Source organism: Euprymna scolopes, chromosome 4 (assembly GCF_053919585.1).
Source record: "Euprymna scolopes isolate OS-2025 chromosome 4, ASM5391958v1, whole genome shotgun sequence".
NCBI lineage: Eukaryota > Metazoa > Mollusca > Cephalopoda > Sepiida > Sepiolidae > Euprymna > Euprymna scolopes.
In genome coordinates, this window is record NC_136485.1 from 139,081,515 (window position 1) to 139,098,948 (window position 17,434).

A 17,434-nucleotide genomic window follows, 5' to 3' on the forward strand; every position below is an offset into this window, starting at 1 on the left:
GGACATTTAAAGACGTACACGACATTTCTAGTTTTCAGCATACTGTCATCGGATGTAGGGTTATTATTTATCAGTAATTGGCTAGTTTTAAATTTTTTGTAATAAATAATAAATCTTATTTTAGAGTTTTTTTTCCGTGGTTACGACATGTTTGCGTACAATATCTTTTATTATTTTTTCGTCTAATTTGTAATTCTTATGCATCTTGTTACAATAATATATGTTAATGTTATTATCACTGCTATCATCATTATTATTATTCCTATTATTAATTGTAGTTAAAAAGTGTCTAATCTGCTGGTCAACTATGTAGTTTGGAAAGCCGTTATTAATTAAAGTTTGTTTTACGTTCGAAAGTGATTTATAGAATATTTCGTTCGTGGAAGAATTACGTTTAGTTCTGTAGATGATATTTTTTACGACGGCTATTTTGTATCTATCAGGGCATTCGCTTTTATAATTAAGAAGACATGATTCCTTAAGAATAAGATCGATTCTTTAAGAGGAGACTTATCGGAATAATGCAAAGCTCAGCTCGACAAATTGTTTTGAAGCTTATATAGACTATCAATAAAATAAGAAAACGACAATATAAAAATATATAATAATTGTAATTCCGATAGTCGTTACTAATATATATATAGACCTAGCATAATTCTTCTCTTTCGAGTAAGCCCCTTCCATAGTTATAACCTCTAAATACATATGATTAAATATCCTCTTTCAATCATTTCTCCTATATTCTTCCCGGGAGTATATATGCACTTAGGCACACATACAGGGTGCGACATAAATACTGTTACAAAATTTTTTAACTATTTTTTATGATAATATTAAGATAAACTTACTATTTTATTGTACCTATTTACTATGCCTCCCCACGGGACAGAGTTAGACACCAGGGTCGTTTTTTAACGTGGAGAAAAGGTACAAAAATAAAAATTGTCTCAGTCGTGAAGGATTTCTCCTCCACCGAAAGAGAACAAGAAATAGAAGTGCAGCATATGAAGAACAGATACTACACTTTGATCTTGTCCCGAAGGCCAAGTAATCTTACTATTTTATTGTAATTATACGATAATGTAATATATTTATTTTTCAAAAACAAAAAATACTAATTTTTAACAATGTCTGTTAAATCACGAGAAGGGCATATGTCAACCAACAATATTCAAGTTAGGTAAAAACCTAAAAATCAACAGAATGTTCATGAAACAAACAATTGATTGTTAGCTGGAAACTTCGTCGATCAAAGACAGACAACAATCAAGCCATCTCCGCACCTCAAGAACACATAAACTCAACAAAAATGTTAGAGAAAAAACCAGGCGAAATCCAAGAAGATCCACGAGACAAATAGAAAAAGAAGCACAAACGTCACCAAGGACTATGCTCAGAATATATAGAAGTGACTTACAGATGTCACCCTATAAGCCCCAAAAGCGACGGCTTCTCTCTGCACCCACAGTTTCAATGAGACTCACCAGAAGTCGACCCTTGTTAAATCGTATCAGAGAGGGCACGCTCATTTAAATCATCTTCAGGGATGAAAAGTTATTCTCACTTCAACAGTCCCTAAATCATCAAAATGATAGAGTCCTTGGAAGAAGTAGTGAGGCAATACCTGATAATGCAGGTGAGATATATATACCGTTCATTTGATAATGCAGGTAAGGTATATACCGTTCATTTGATAATCCAGGTAAAGTATATACCGTTCATTTGATAATGCAGGTAAGGTATATACCGTTCATTTGATAATGCAGGTAAAGTATATACCGTTCATTTGATAATGCAGGTAAGGTATATACCGTTCATTTGATAATCCAGGTAAGGTATATACCGTTCATTTGATAATGCAGGTGAGATATATATACCGTTTATTTGATAATGCAGGTAAGGTATATACCGTTCATTTGATAATCCAGGTAAGGTATATACCGTTCATTTGATAATGCAGGTAAGGTATATACCGTTCATTTGATAATGCAGGTAAGGTATATACCGTTCATTTGATAATCCAGGTAAGGTATATACCGTTCATTTGATAATGCAGGTAAGGTATATACCGTTCATTTGAAAATGCAGGTAAGGTATATACCGTTCATTTGATAATCCAGGTAAGGTATATACCGTTCATTTGATAATCCAGGTAAGGTATATACCGTTCATTTGATAATGCAGGTAAGGTATATACCGTTCATTTGATAATGCAGGTAAGGTATATACCGTTCACTAGACAAAACAGGGGAGGGTAGCGCGGTAGCCCTCGATATATTTAAGGCTTTTGACGGGGTATGGCACGATGGTCTTCTAAGGAAAATTAGATCATATGGTATCACTGGAAGAATACACAATGTAATTAAATCCTTCTTAAGTAAGAGAAACCCCCAAGTTGTCGTCGACATCCAAACAATATGATATAAATGCGGGAGTACCCCAGGGGTCTATTTGCTGATAGCACCACTCTCTATAGCAGGCACGAGGGGAAAACAAATGAACACATATCTAAGGGAATGGCAGAAACATTAGAGAATGACCTCAAATCTGTAGTGAAAGGGGGACAAAAATGGATGGTCACATTTAATGCTGACTAAGCTTGTTTTCTTCAATAATTACAAGAAACCTTCTCTACCACCAATCGCAATGGCCAAGGCACATTACCCGAAAGTACTTCCTTTAAACTTCTAAGTCTGACGTTTACAGGGAACATGAACTGTAATAGATGTATTGAGAGCATTACCGAGGCTGCTGCGAAGAAGGTGGGCTCTCTTTACCATCCTGTACCTCTGAAGAGAAGATTTATTATAGAGCATTATCAGAAGGCGTGTGTCCACCATTCGCCCATGTATGGAGTACTGTTGTCACATTTGGGCTGGTGCATCTGCTACTTGTCTCTCACTCCTGGACAGGATTCAAAAGAGAGTCGACAACCTGATAGGTCCTGAACTGTCATTTAGGTTTCAGCCTCTGCCCCATCGACGAAATATTGTGTCCCTCTGCCTGTTCTACAAGTACTTTAATTGTGAATTCTCTGACGAACTACAAGCACTTGTATACCTCGATGTGAATACCTCCGACAAACCCGACAAGCAGCTAAATCCCACTCCTTCACAGTAGAGATCTCTAAGGGCAAGAAGGCCTTCTACTCCAATAGTTTCTTCCCCAGAACTTCTAGACTTTGGAACTCCCTTCTAAGCTTCCGCTTTCCCAACTGTACTGACATGTAATGTGAACAGACATCTTGCAACTCATTTCCCTTCATAATACCCCTGCAATTTATGTCTCAGATAGTAGCCCCCTACTTCAAAATGTCGCTGTGCCTTGTTTGGGGTGAAAATTGAATAAAAAAAAAAATTAAAAAAAAAAGATTTTCAGAACGCAGAAACCAGCATCATTGATAGGCTGGGCAGCCATTTCTGAGAGAAAGGAATTTCCATTTGCTTTTCTCCCTCAAGAGGTCAAAATTAACAAAGAAAGTTACATTGGGGATATTCTTGAACGTGCACTGATCCCATGGTGTACTTCAGTGTTTGATGATGAAGTTTGGACTCTCCAACAAAATAGTGTGACAAGCCACACTGCTCATGTAATACAGCAGCGGTGTAGAGAAAACTGTTCGTCCTTAATCACTTTATCTTAACGCCCTGATTATTCATTATGGTCAACCCTGAGGAGTGAAACCTGCTCTACTCCTTGTCAAAATATTGAAGGTTTTAAGATAAAATTGAACAAATGCTGAGTGAAAATACCCTTAGATGTTGTGCTTGCTGCTATAGATGATTTCCCCAAATGACTTCGTAGTATAGTGAAGGCTCGAGCGAAATATTTGGAATAATATTTATGTTCCTTCATTATTTGCTAATCATTTTCTGTAATTGTGTTTTGTAATGAATTATTTTGTTGAGATAAATCTGAGTTTTATTTTGTAACAGCATTTATGTCCAACGCCGTATATTGAACCCAACATGGCATAAGCGGTACACACTTACCTCCATTTTATAATAAAAGCTGTATTCCCCCTATATTAGAGAGATCACTTCATTTCTCCCATTCCCTTCCCAAACAGTTTCAATATTTTACTATTCTCCTCTCACTGCACAATTATTTTGCTTCTAATGTTGCTATCGCTAGATGTTGCATCCCTATTAAGTTACCTAACATTGTCTCTCCTCTTCTGATGAGAAGCATTAGGCTTCGAAATACCATGGTAAAACGAGTTTAGTTATCCTACACTCCTAATTGATGTATCATCCTTATTGAATAAACGAATAAATCTATATATATATATTAGTATATGTTTTTATTGATACTCTCTCTCTCTCTCTCTCTCTCTCTCTCTCTCTATATATATATATATATATATATATATATATATATATATATATAATTATTAAACTCAGATCAGTTTGCTTGCTTGGGCATTTAAACCGTCTATCTGGTTTCTGAAAAATTTGTCTGCTTACCTATTTCGTAACCGCCCTGTTTTAAGTCCGATATTAAAAGCCACTGCTGCTATTCAAAACACACAAAAGGTCCACAGTATTTTTTGTTTTTACTTAGTCTAACGTGTTTTCCTCACAAATAAATTTAATTGAACCCTGTTGAATTAAAAAAAACTGATTTAAATATAAATATACAATATATAACCATAATCATATTCATAACCATATGTACTGCTTTTAGTAGCGCTCCTGTGGATTCTGACGTTTTTTAAGGCTTCAAGGGGGGGGGCAGAAACTTGGTTTTTAGTAGGGCTTTTAGTAATTTTAATTAGTGCTTGCAGTAGTGCTTTAGAGGCTTCCTGGGTTTTATTCTTTTCACTCATCACTTAAAAAAATGTTTTCTCAAGACAATATAAGACAGTATAATCTCAAAATAGCTTTTTAGTTTGAACATTTTTCATCTTACCCTTTAAGGACCAACAGGTAGACTAGTATATATATATATATAAGTCTGTTAACTATATTGCAATATTATTGTCAATTCAATTTAATGTGACGTTTGCTTTTCTCCATTCATCAACAATGCTAGGATCCATGTTTTGTCCAAGTAGAAGAAGCCTTCAAGAAGCTCCTTGCTTGGATAGTCTCTTGAAACTAGATTACTTATAGATGTAAACAATATGGATTCAGGCAAGCCCGTTCAACAGCAGATATCTTAACTGTAGTCTCTGAACGTATATACCGTTCACTAGACAAAATAGGGGAGGGTAAAACAGTAGCCCTTGATATATCTAAGGCTTTTGACAGGGTATGGCACGATGGTCTTCTAAGGAAAATTAGATCATATAGTATCACTGGAAGAATACACAATGTAATTAAATCCTTCTTAAGTAAGAGAAACATTCAAGTTGTCATCGACGGTTGTACAGCTAAACAATATGATATAAGTGTGAGAGTACCTCAGGGGTCTATCCTTGGACCTTTATTGTTCCTGATATTCATAAATGACCTCTTTGATAAAACTGTTTCGGAGATGGATATATTTGCTAATAGAACCACTCTTTATAACAGGCATGATCAGAAAACAAATGAACACATGTCCAAGGAAATGGCAGAATCACTAGAGGATGACCTTCAATCTGTAGTTAAATGGAGGACAAAAATGGATGGTCACATTCATGACTAAGCTTGTTTCCTTCAATAACTACAAGAAACCTTCTCTACCACCAATCGCAATGGCTAAGAATACACTGCCTGAAAGTGCTTCCTTTAAACTCCTCAGCCTAACGTTTACGGGGAACATGAACTGAAATATATACATTGAGAGCATTGCCAAGGCTGCTGCAAAGAAGGTGGGCTCTCTCTACCGTGCAAGAAAATTACTTACGCCTGAAAGTATCTTGTACCTCTATAAGGCCACCATTCACCCATGTATGGAGTATTGCTGTCACATTTGGGCTGGTGCATCTTCTGCTTGTCTCTCACTCCTGGACATGATTCAAAAGAGAGTCGCCAACCTTATAGGTCCTGAGCTGTCATCTAACTTCAGCTTCTGTCCCATCGACGAAATGTTGCATCCCTCTGCCTGTTCTACAAATACTTTAATGGTGACTGCTCTGACGAACTGCAAGCACTTGTACCTCCTCGACGTGACTACTCCCGACAAACCCGACAAGCAACTAAGTCCCACCCCTTTACAGTAGAGATCCCCAGGTGTAAGAAAGCCTTCTACTCCAATAGTTTCTTCCCCAGAACTGCAAGTCTTTGGAACTCCCTTCCAGGATATTGCTTTCCCAACTGTACTGATATGCAGAAGTTCAAGTGTAATATGAACAAACATCTTTCTACTCATCTCCCTTCATAATGCCCCCGCAATTGTCCCCGATAGTAACCCCCTACTTCAAAGTGGCACTTGCCTTATTTGGGGTGAAGATTGAATAATAAAAAAAAAAATATATATATATATATGTAGAAACGTCCCTGCTAGGTGATTTGGCTGCACACTGACCAATAAGCACACATTAATTCCATCTGTCCCCATGAAGAACTTCTCCAGCCTCATTGGGAATCATGGTCGGTCAGCAAAGAGAACCCTGGAAACAACAAAGAAAGAGGAACATTTTCTCTCCTGTTCCTGCCCAGTGAAACCTTCAGCATCAACTATCTTTTGCTAGAGTTGCTGGAAAAATGTTTGGATCTTTCTAACATTCCAGGAAGTACCTGATTCCAGATGCAATCCTTTATCTATAAAAGAGTCAAATACAACCAAAGATGAAATAAAAGGTCGAACGATAAAATTGTCGTCATAGACAAGACAACGGTTTTCGTTTTTTCTTGCTGGCCAGTTGTGTAAAAATCCCAGGAGCAATAGGCGCCTTCTATCATGTCTGTAAGTGTCACAATGTTCAACAGGCGATATTGGAGATTCGACACTGTATAACTCATGCTCTCTACCAATCCAAGTTATGACAACAGGACCATTGCCAACACCCTCAAAATGCAAATCCAGACGGTTCAACGCTTGAGGGCACAATGAAGTTCCCAGTCACAGTTATGGTCTTTAGTGTGGTTTCAAGAGAGGGCCACAGCATGTCACCTCACATCTTCGAAATTGGCTTCAAAGTCAACACTAAAGTGTACCTGGATATGCTGAAGAGTGTGGTGATTCCCTGGTGCAGTCAGATGGCCGCTGGCAAACCCTGAGTAGGGCAGCAGGATCCGACGCCAGCCCACAAGTTCAAAGAGACCCAGGCTTGGCTTCAGAAGGAGTGCTACAACTTTGTACCCTTCTCTCACTGTTTTATCTATTTTAGCTTTAATGTGGTTAGTTGTAATCGCATTGTTCTGTGCAGCTATCAGCAGAGATTCGGTTTGTATGTTCATATATATTTTCTTATCCATGTCCAGATGTTCTTATTACTACTACTACTACTACTACTACTACTACTATTTGGTACGGCTTTTAAAATGGGTGTCTGTGAAATAATCACGTTAAATGATACAAGAACTTAGTGGAACGTTTAACAGATCAACTTAACAAGTTACGAGTGAGATTATGATAATTTAAACAACTGGATATGTGATGATAAAAGTCTCTCTACGTGTCTGCATCTCAAAGTCACATGGCCGACTCTGCTCCCAAAGTTGATCACTCACTTGTCAGTCTAACGGAAATAACTGTTTTTTAGGTCGTCGTCGTTGTCGTCGTCGTACTCGTCGTCGTCATCATCATCATCATCATCATCATCATCATCATCATTCACTAAGAGTTTTCACACAGGTTATCATCAAATAATTCTTTTTGAAAACAACTTGTGGTGTTCCCTGGAGTTTGAGTGACAAGAAGTTACCCCAGATTTTCAGTACTTACCACCTCTTTCAATAACATTTGCAAATTAGTTTGCACTATCAAAATAGCTGCTTACCATTGATTTCTCGTTGGTAGCGGTCATTGGTCTTCACCGGGATTTGGGTGGCAATAAGCTTCTCCAAGGTCCCCGTCGTCTTCACACTTATCCAGTGGAGGTCTTCTCAGTGCTTTCTCATCTCGGTCTTTCCATCCTCCTTGACCCTCCTCACTTACTTGGTATGACACCAGTTTATGGTGACATTAAAAAGGCAGGGTCGAAAGGTGGGGATACGGGGGGTAGCTTTATTATTATTATTATTATTATTATTATTATTATTATTATTATTATTATTATTATTATTAGAATGTACGAGAAAGCGTATAAGGGAGATAAATAAGACAGGGGGATGGAGAAAGAGAGATAGATAGATAGCTATATATATATATATATATATATATATATATATATATATATATATATATATATATATATATATATATATATATAGAGAGAGAGAGAGAGAGAGAGAGAGAGAGAGAGAGATTAAAGCATGTATCTACAAGACATAGATTATCTGTGTTTCTTTAAATAGAATAATGTTGAATTTAGGAAAGTAAACTTCAAAACCTAAACCAAACCCAAAACCAATGCAAAGATGTGTTTGAAATACTAACTCTAAATTAAGCGTACTACAAAAAGACGTGGCATTGTTTTATGCTATATTTCTCCATTTTACTTTTTTTTTCTTTTTTTTTTTAGATTTTTATTGCTAGACTTGAATTTGCTGTTTCAATAGAACTGAACAATAAAATTGTTAAGAATTATGGGTCAAACGAGAAATAGGATTTTTGCAACAGAATAAGTGTAAGGGTTAGGATAAGGTTTGCGGCCTCTTTGAATTGTAAGTTTTTGTTTTAGGAAAACAATAGATTTAAGATAAACATTTGAGAAACATTTTTTTTAAAACTTGTTACTATAACTTTGATTCATCGTTACAGTAAGATTTGGGTTACCAAAACAGGATCAAAACTTCTACATAAAGCATCTCTCTTTCTCGTCAACTAAAATACATATGAAACTAATGTTTGCCATAATAGTGACAGCCATCATGACCATTGAGAATTGTCCTATTAAAATTGTTTTCTTACAAAGTGATCCAAATTAAATTACCGCCCACCGATGTAATCGTTAATATAATTATTTTCTGCAATTCAATCATCTCTATTATCACATAAAAGGGAATTTTGCTGTTTGTGTGCATGTGTGTGAGTTTCTTATGAACTCGGAAACGGCTGGGCCGAATTTTTGGAAATTTCATATGAAGGTACTTGATATGTCTGATAGTATTTTTATGTGGGTTTTGTATCAGAAAGCGTCTGATAAGTATCGAAAACTAATAATAAAAAAAATCCGATAAAAGAATGGAAGTCAGATTTTGGATCAAAGTTAACACTTTTATACAACCTAACATCACAAGTGTATTTGAGAAGTTTTATCCCTGCAGCGTAAAAAATGAGCTATGGATTCTTTTAAAACAGGGGCACGTTAGAAATAAATATTTCCTTTTAAAGCACAATTGGACCATGATACTTGACTTTTGTACGTTTACATTTAATGCAAGTGATTATATAAAAATAATTTCATAGAACCAAGAGTTGGTTCTTTGATAAGACAGGGGTGCGTTCAAAATAAATGTTTCCGTTTGGAGCACAATTGAACCATGATACTTGACGTCACACCAGCGAAGCATATTAAGCTATCTCCCAGTGCACTGCATGGGAGGGGGGATTCCTTATTGTAGCAGACAATCAATCGATTTGATTAAAAACGGTCGATTTCATCGATTTCACTGATAATATTGGGGGGGGGGGAACATTGTTTGATCCTCATTCAATCGCAGACAACGTAATATCTTCCTGCTATTTACAAATAAACTTCATTTTGTGCCTGACTTGTTCACCAATGTAATGAATGATCTTTTTTTTTTATGTGACGTTTACGCTGTCGGCCAAACTCCAACCTCCGCTCCATCGCCGAAATGTGGCATATTTGTGCCTATTTTACAAGTACTTTAATGATAAGTGATCGGACGAACTCAAAGCACTCCCTCTCGCTGTAAATACTTACGAGGAATTCTTGGTAAAATTATTTATGACAAGAAATACAAGTACATAACAATTAAACGATCTGGATGTAAGCGTGACACAGAAAATAACATACATGCTATCGTATTAATATATAGATTTGCCCCAGTTCAACTTTTTTATGAAGTATTTTAAAAGGTTTTTATGAGAAATAATACTGGTACAACCTCCCAGTTGAAAATTCAGATAAATCAGAATTCTATTGAATTTGATCTATAGTCATTGGATGCATATTAAGGAAGATTCCATGAATGTCAATTCATTCTTAAAACCCCTTAAGCTTAAGCCTTAAATTTTAGAGATTTTCAAGAATAAAAATTATGTAATCAATTTTGTCTTGAATTAAAATAAGGATTTTAGGCATAAGGGTTAATATCATTACATCTTAATTTGATCTTTGTAGAGGAAAGTTAAAATGGTGAAAACTGTTCTGTTTGGAAAATTACTTTTACCTTGCCTGGGACGGGTATTCTTCTAATTTATTTTATTTTAATTAACCCCAATTAAAGCACACTGTTATTTGACGTAATGTGCTACTGTGAATTTGCTGACGATAGCCATAGATACATCCGAAGTGGGAAGTTGTGCAACAAGATATTTGTTCACATTACGTTTAAATTTCTGCATGTTGGTACAATCGGGGAAGCAGGGAGAAGGGAAGGGATTCCAAATTCTGGCAGCTCGAGGAAAGGAGCTATTAGAGTAGAAAGTCAATGGTGGAAAGCGTGGGATTTAGCTTATTATCAGGTTGGTCCATGGTGTTTATGTCGCTGGGGTATCAGAACTACAACCCTATCAGAGAAGTACTTTTTAATAGACTGCTGTTCCAATCCAGATTCAACAAAAAATTCTCCATGTAATAGTGGCTTTTCAGAAATGTAGGATAATAGCAGGTGTGAGAAGTTTTCTAGCATGGTAGAGGGAGCCCACTTTCCTATAGTAGACTTGGTCGTAACGTGCACGCATATGTTACCATTCATATTACCTGTGAATGTTACTGTGGAGTTTGCATGATAAATAGCTATTATCTATAGAAATGGGTAGTTAAAATGTTTTCTTGTTATGTTATGTCTCCGTTCAGTCTCAAAAGACAAAGGATACCCTCTGAAATGCCAACTGTGCGTGTAATTATGTGGCAAGGGTTGCGCAATCTTCAACCACACCTCTCCTGAATCGGCACTGCTTGAGACCAGTGGCAAGGAAAAGTTTAGGACGACTGGAAACAATGCCAAGATAAATTGAGAACACATACAACAGCTGAAAGTTCCAAATGGTCACCCATCTAGTACTGGCCAAGCTCATTGTTGCTTAACTTCAGTGATCTGACGAGAACCGGTGTGTCAAACGTGATTATACCATATATGTTTCGTAAATGGTTTCTTATAATTGTTCAAGGAAAGGAGCTTGGTCTTAGAAGCATTAAATATTACCCTTCATTTTGGTCCACATTCAACTGCCAACTGAAGATCAACTTTTTAAGGATTCAGTTATTGCCTTGGACATGCGCAAGTTCGTTTTTTTTTTCTTCTCACACATTTGGATCAGGCAGCTATTTCTGAAGGTCAGGAATAATAAATGACCAACGATTGACCCATTGGATATACCTGCATGAATGGTATTTTGTTTGAATGCGCAGTGATCAAGGATAAGGTGTGGATCTTTCTTTTGGGTCGGAATATATTATATCTTCATTCGTTCATTATTATTTTTAATTATTATTTTTAATTATTTATTATTATTATTTATTATTATTATTTTTAATTATTATTTTTAATGAGAGAACCTTTATGAAAGGCTTTAAATATATCCAGCACCTACTTTGTCCAATTTATAATACATATGTTCAAAGATGGATATCTATAGTAGAATGGACTTGCCTAAACCCATACTGACAGCCAAAAATAAGTGTTTAATGTTAACGAGGTGGTCGACTATTGCTAGATTGGTTTGTGATTCAAAGATTTTAGCAAAGTATAAGTAAAGAAGCAAGGTTCGCCAAGGCATTTGTTATAAAATTTGGAGAAGACAGGGGCCAGCTCAGCAGAGCATTTATTTAGCATTATAGCAGAGATAAGATCGGATCCACAAGCTTAGGTGGTGTCAAGATGTTTTATGATATCCCACACATGGAAAAGGGTGATCATCAAGTGTGGTTTCAGTTCGCAATGGGAAATTTGGGAAGGAGTAGTATGTGGAAGCCATAGTGGAGTTAAATATGAACTGCTGCGTGATGTCTTAAACCTTATCAATTTCGGTGCAAACAACATCGTGTTGGTTAAATAGCGGAGGAATTGTTGATTGCTTGTTATTCACCATATTATTACAGATTTCTGCGACTCAATAGACTTTCTGGTCATTTCGGTATACCTGTTAGTCTACGGAATTTACACGTTCTCTAAAAAAAGTAGTGAAGAGTCTTGTAGAAGAACAAAAAGAGACAACTTACCTTCCATTATAGTAAGAGCCTGTTTTAAAGCGTGGTCCGGATCGGCACAGCTATCTCGTATATAAATCCCGAGTTTTATCCCTGGCAAAAGGGACACGTGTATATTTACCATATCCACGGCATATAAGAGTGCTTCTAGTTCCATCAAGGCCGAATGGGACAAATTCGTGCAGACGCCGTCTCGTCCGCCGCCATGAATTTGCATAAGAGTTCCTAAGAATATGTCGCCTTCTACGAGCACAAAATTCCTTAAGTTTCTTGGATCTGACACTGCATCCTTCTGGAGCGAATATCTTTTTCTGTGTTTGTTTTTCTTTCTTCTTCCGTTCACCATCAGCGCGATGAAAGCGAATAGGAGAACCAACATTAGCAATGTATTTCTCCATTTTGGATTGGTCATTCTGTTGTTGTCTCAGAGGTTAGTCGGCCGGCAAATATGATAGATATTCCGTTTCTTTTTTTTCCTTTTTCAATCTTAGAAGCGTTTTACTTCATGTAGTTATATATATATATAAAGGATTAACGATTTTGGTAACCTCTCAATAGATAATATGCCATCTTTCTTTTAGAAATTAGATTGGTTCACTGTGTAGTTAGATGATGCGATGTGTATCACTGGGAACATGTTTGAAATTATGTTGCGTCTTCTGAAAACAAAAAAAACGAAAGGTTGTTGTAATAGCATACTTATCGAGATAAGCGACTTCCTGTTTTGAAAGCAATCTTTTTTTTTCAGTTTATTTAAAACCAAATTAAGAAATTAAACAGATGTTATACATGAATGCTCAGTATGGCTCGCAACATATACTGGGAGACCCACACTATTAACCAGCAACTAGCTATCACCAGTATTGTTCCAAGTGCAACGGAAAAGAATGGCCGTTGCATGAGGCATTACAAAGAGGAAATTAGCAAACTTATTCGCTGCATGCCCTTAGGCAGTCATCCTAATCGAGGTAGAAGAACAGTTACATTCATCGACAACCTACTATAGGACAAATGATTAGAGAGCGTGTAGGAATAGTAAGTAATTATGCAGGATCGAGAGTGTTGGAGGAGCCGCGTGGATTCTGCGGTGAAGTGTCCTCAAAAGACGGCGGAGCTGAAAGACGAGTATGCCGAATTATGTCGTTAGACCCTTGTATTATTTGAACTATGCAGACCATTTATCTCACGTTGTGTGTTATTTTCACAACGTTTCAGCCGATATAATCTCCGACCTTCTTGAGGTACATCTTGTTGAACTCGGGAATCTTTCTGTCCAATTTGTTAATCTGCATGGAATTCCAGATGGAACACTTTATTTAATTCACGGGGTTTACATGCTCTCGTTTTGTAAATCCATAACTGAGTACAAGTCTTAAGTAACTTCAAATGGTATTTATAATGCATTACATAAAGAGTTCCATTTGAAATTTCATGTATATAACAAAGCTATGTTCATCTTCCGTCCTGTCTCCCCTGGGATCTTCTGACCACTCTGTTAAGATAAAAACGAAATGTAATAGATGCTCAGATGTACCCCTCCATCGTACAGTATATCAATAATTTATGGCTGACTACGATAGCTTCCGTACGTTTATATCAGACCTACCTTTGCATTCCATGTTTAAAAAGGATGTTTCCTCTATAGTATCAGACCTGACAGAATGATTAATTGTAGGTATAGACCGTTTCATACCCTCAAAAAAGTTCCAGCATAATCATAAGAGCCAGCCGTGATTCTCTCCAGAATGTGTTGCTACCATTGCACACAGAAATAACTTTTTCCATTGCTTCCAACGTAATAGATGTACTAAGACTAAAGCCGTTTTCAGGACTGCCAGAAACCACTGTAAAAGAGTAATAAAGAACGCAAAAGAGTTGTATGCTGTCTGTCAAGTCCAAAGTAGTTGAGCAGCGGCCTGGTTCCCACCATTTTTGGCAAATAGCAAACAGAATCCTGAACAGAAGCGTGTGCTCTATCCCAAATATCATAAATGAATCTAAGGTAATCTCGTCACCATCAGACAAAGCCAAACTCTTTGCCAAGATCTTTGTAACTAAATCTACCCTTTTGAGATGAAGGCTGCCAACCCCCAGTATTTCCTCATGTATCAGAAAACACGCTATGTGATATACAAATATCTGTACGTGATGTTGCCAAGCTAATCAAAACTTTGATTCCAGTAAAGCAACTAGCTCTGACGGCATTCCTATTATAGTGCTCAAAAAGCTTCAACCAGAACCAGCGCCTATACTTACAAAGCTATTTAAGCATTGTATTAAGGAAAATATTTTTCAACACCTTGGAAAATCCCATCAGTATGCCCTGTATTTAAGAATTCAGGTGATCGTTCATCTCCCTCTCATACAGGCCAATAAGTCCCATGTGCGTCATGAGTAAGTTGCTGGAATCTGCATTAAATAGAGAAATAGTCAACCAGCCCAGAAAAAATAACCTCCTTAGTGACATACAATATGGTTTCCATTCTTCTAGATCTACAGCAGATATGCTTACAGTTATATCTCATAGGATTAGCAAATCTCTTGACGGAAGCTTCCTTTCTAGGGCAATTGCTCTTGATATATCAAAGGCCTTTGATAAAGTATGGCATAAAAGTCTAGTTCACAAGATCTCCAGCTACGGTATAGCTGGAAATGTCTTCTTAATTATTAAATCATTTCTCTCTAATAGGTTCATAATAATAGTGGCTGATGGGCAGAAATCAGAAGCTCACAGTATTAATGCTGGAGTCCCTTAACGGTCCATCTTGAGTCCAACTCTCTTCTTGATCTATATTAATGATCTTCTAAATCTCATCCTTACATCATTCATAGACATTTATGCTGATGACACTACCATCTATGGTAGCACATCAAAAACCGTAAACGACCAAGTTCTCTCTGATTCTCTCTCCTCTGATCTTAAGCATGTGGTACAATCAGGAAAGAGTTGGCTGGTTACTTTTAATGCATATAAAATCAAGCTTCTATCTTTACATCAACAATGCTCTGATCTTTATCTGGCATCAGTTGAAATGAATGGCTCTCGTCTTGAGGAGGCTTCATGTTTTGACAAGCTTCTAGGTTTGACCTTTACTCCCGATCTGAAATAGAACATGTACATCAAATCCGTTCCCAAGATCGCTGGAAAATGGTGGGATCCTTCTCTCGATCCAGTAGATATCTCACTGCTGATGCAATTCTCTACCTATATAAAAGCCAGGTAGTCCAGGAATGGCGTAGTGTTGCCACATCCGGGAAGGGGCTGCTAGGAAAACCTTAACTAAAAAAATTAAAGAGCTATGAAGATGGAAGGATTACCATTAAAAACGAGCGACATTTTGTGCCTCAAAATATATTTTTCTATATAGTCACCTTAATTCTCAATGTACTTTTGCCAGGAATTCAATGACGCATCCCTGCTGCTGACGCACGCCACACCGTCAATATCTTCAACAGTTTTAGTTTTGATTCTAGCTGATTGTACCCAAGTCATGTTTTTATTTTAACGTTTGAAATCACTACTAAACGCTTAAATAAGATATTTTAATATATGCATATTTCGTATATATTATTATATAGCCAATTCTCCATTGATTATTATATTGTACACAATATATAGTAGTGCCCCACTCCCACCTTCTTCAGGTGTATGTTGTTGAACTTGAAAATCTTTCTGTTGAATTCTAGAATCTTCATGGAATGTTGAACGGAATCCTTTACTTAATCGACTAATCCAAGGGGGTTCCATGTTCCCAATTACGTCAGCCATGACCTAGTAAGGTCTTATGTAATTTGCCTTTGTGTTTTTTGTATTGCCTGCATTGAGAATTGAATCTTCAATTTCCAAGAGAGTGGTGTTAGTTACACCTGAATTTTACCTAATACATTATTCACTATGTTAAGGGTCTTGCAGGCAGAAAGATTCCTGAGTTCGACAAGATACACTTGAAATAGGTGTGAGGTTACAGCGGCGAAAACTTTGTGCAAACATGAACGTATACTAAAAGGGGTAGTATTTTTTAATTATCTGGATCACTACATATCCAGAACAACTAAAAAATAATGATTAATGGGAGCAAAATGAATGCCAATCGCAAAATGAGGAGCACTATGGTAGTACTAACATTGATCAATGCTATGAACTGCGTTTGATTACTTAAAGAGTGGTTTATGAAAAGAATTTTGTTGACATTGGATTTGAAAACGTCAAAGTTGTAACAAACAAGGAAGCAGTCCTGCAGTAATGCATTCTTGAAAAGAAGCTCTGCTTGAATAATCTGTTTTTCAGGATAGTATACTTGTATGATGAAAAAGTGCTTATTTATTATAATTTGGATTATTATAATTTGGATTATTATAATTTGGTTTATTACAATTTCGCTCATTTTAATTTGGATTATTTTAATTTAATTTATTATAATTTGATTTATTATAATTTGGTATATCATAATTAGAGTTATTAAAATTTGGTTTAGTATAATTCGGTTTGGTTGTTTTATTTTATGGCATATCAACCCTTTCCAGGTTATTTAATGCCGAATCCGGTCATTTTGGTAATAAGTTTTCAAGTTCAAATATTTATTCATAGTGTTTGATTTCGTTGTTTTGTGGAGGAATTTTTTTTCTGTAAAGTTTTTATTTTTGGCTTTGCAGAACATGATTGAGTTCTGCAGAGGAAAAGAAAAAAACAATAGCATCAATGTTTGGTGCATTTTAAGACAGGAAGTCGGTATATTTATACACAGTCTAATTTGATTTATCATAATTTGCTTTAGTTGTTTTGTTTTACGGCATATCAACCCTTTCTAGGTTATTTAATGCCGAATCCGGTCATTTTGGTAATAAGTTTGACGCTTCAAGTTCTTTACATAGTCAAATATTTTCTCATAGTATTTGATTCGTTTTTTTTTCTTTTTTGTGGAATCAAATTTTCTCTAAAGTTTTTATTTTTATTTTTGCAGAGCATGATTGCGTTTTGCAAAGGGAAAGAAAAAAAAGCAATAGCAGCAATGTTTGGTGCATTTTAGGTCAGCAAGTCAGTACATTCATATACTAATTTAG

The 17,434-nt window shown here is 36.3% G+C and overlaps 1 protein-coding gene across 1 annotated transcript in view; it reads right to left on the reverse strand.

Annotated features, from left to right (window-relative positions):
• The window catches only part of LOC145269462 (metabotropic glutamate receptor 7-like), a 202,931-nt gene extending 190,015 nt beyond the window's left edge, over positions 1–12,916 (reverse strand). The window contains exon 1 of the mRNA XM_080125159.1: positions 12,386–12,916. Coding sequence (XP_079981285.1) covers positions 12,386–12,785 — 400 coding nt within the window. The 5' untranslated portion in view covers positions 12,786–12,916. The remainder of the gene's footprint in view (positions 1–12,385) is intronic.
• Positions 12,917–17,434: the final 4,518 nt, after the last annotated feature.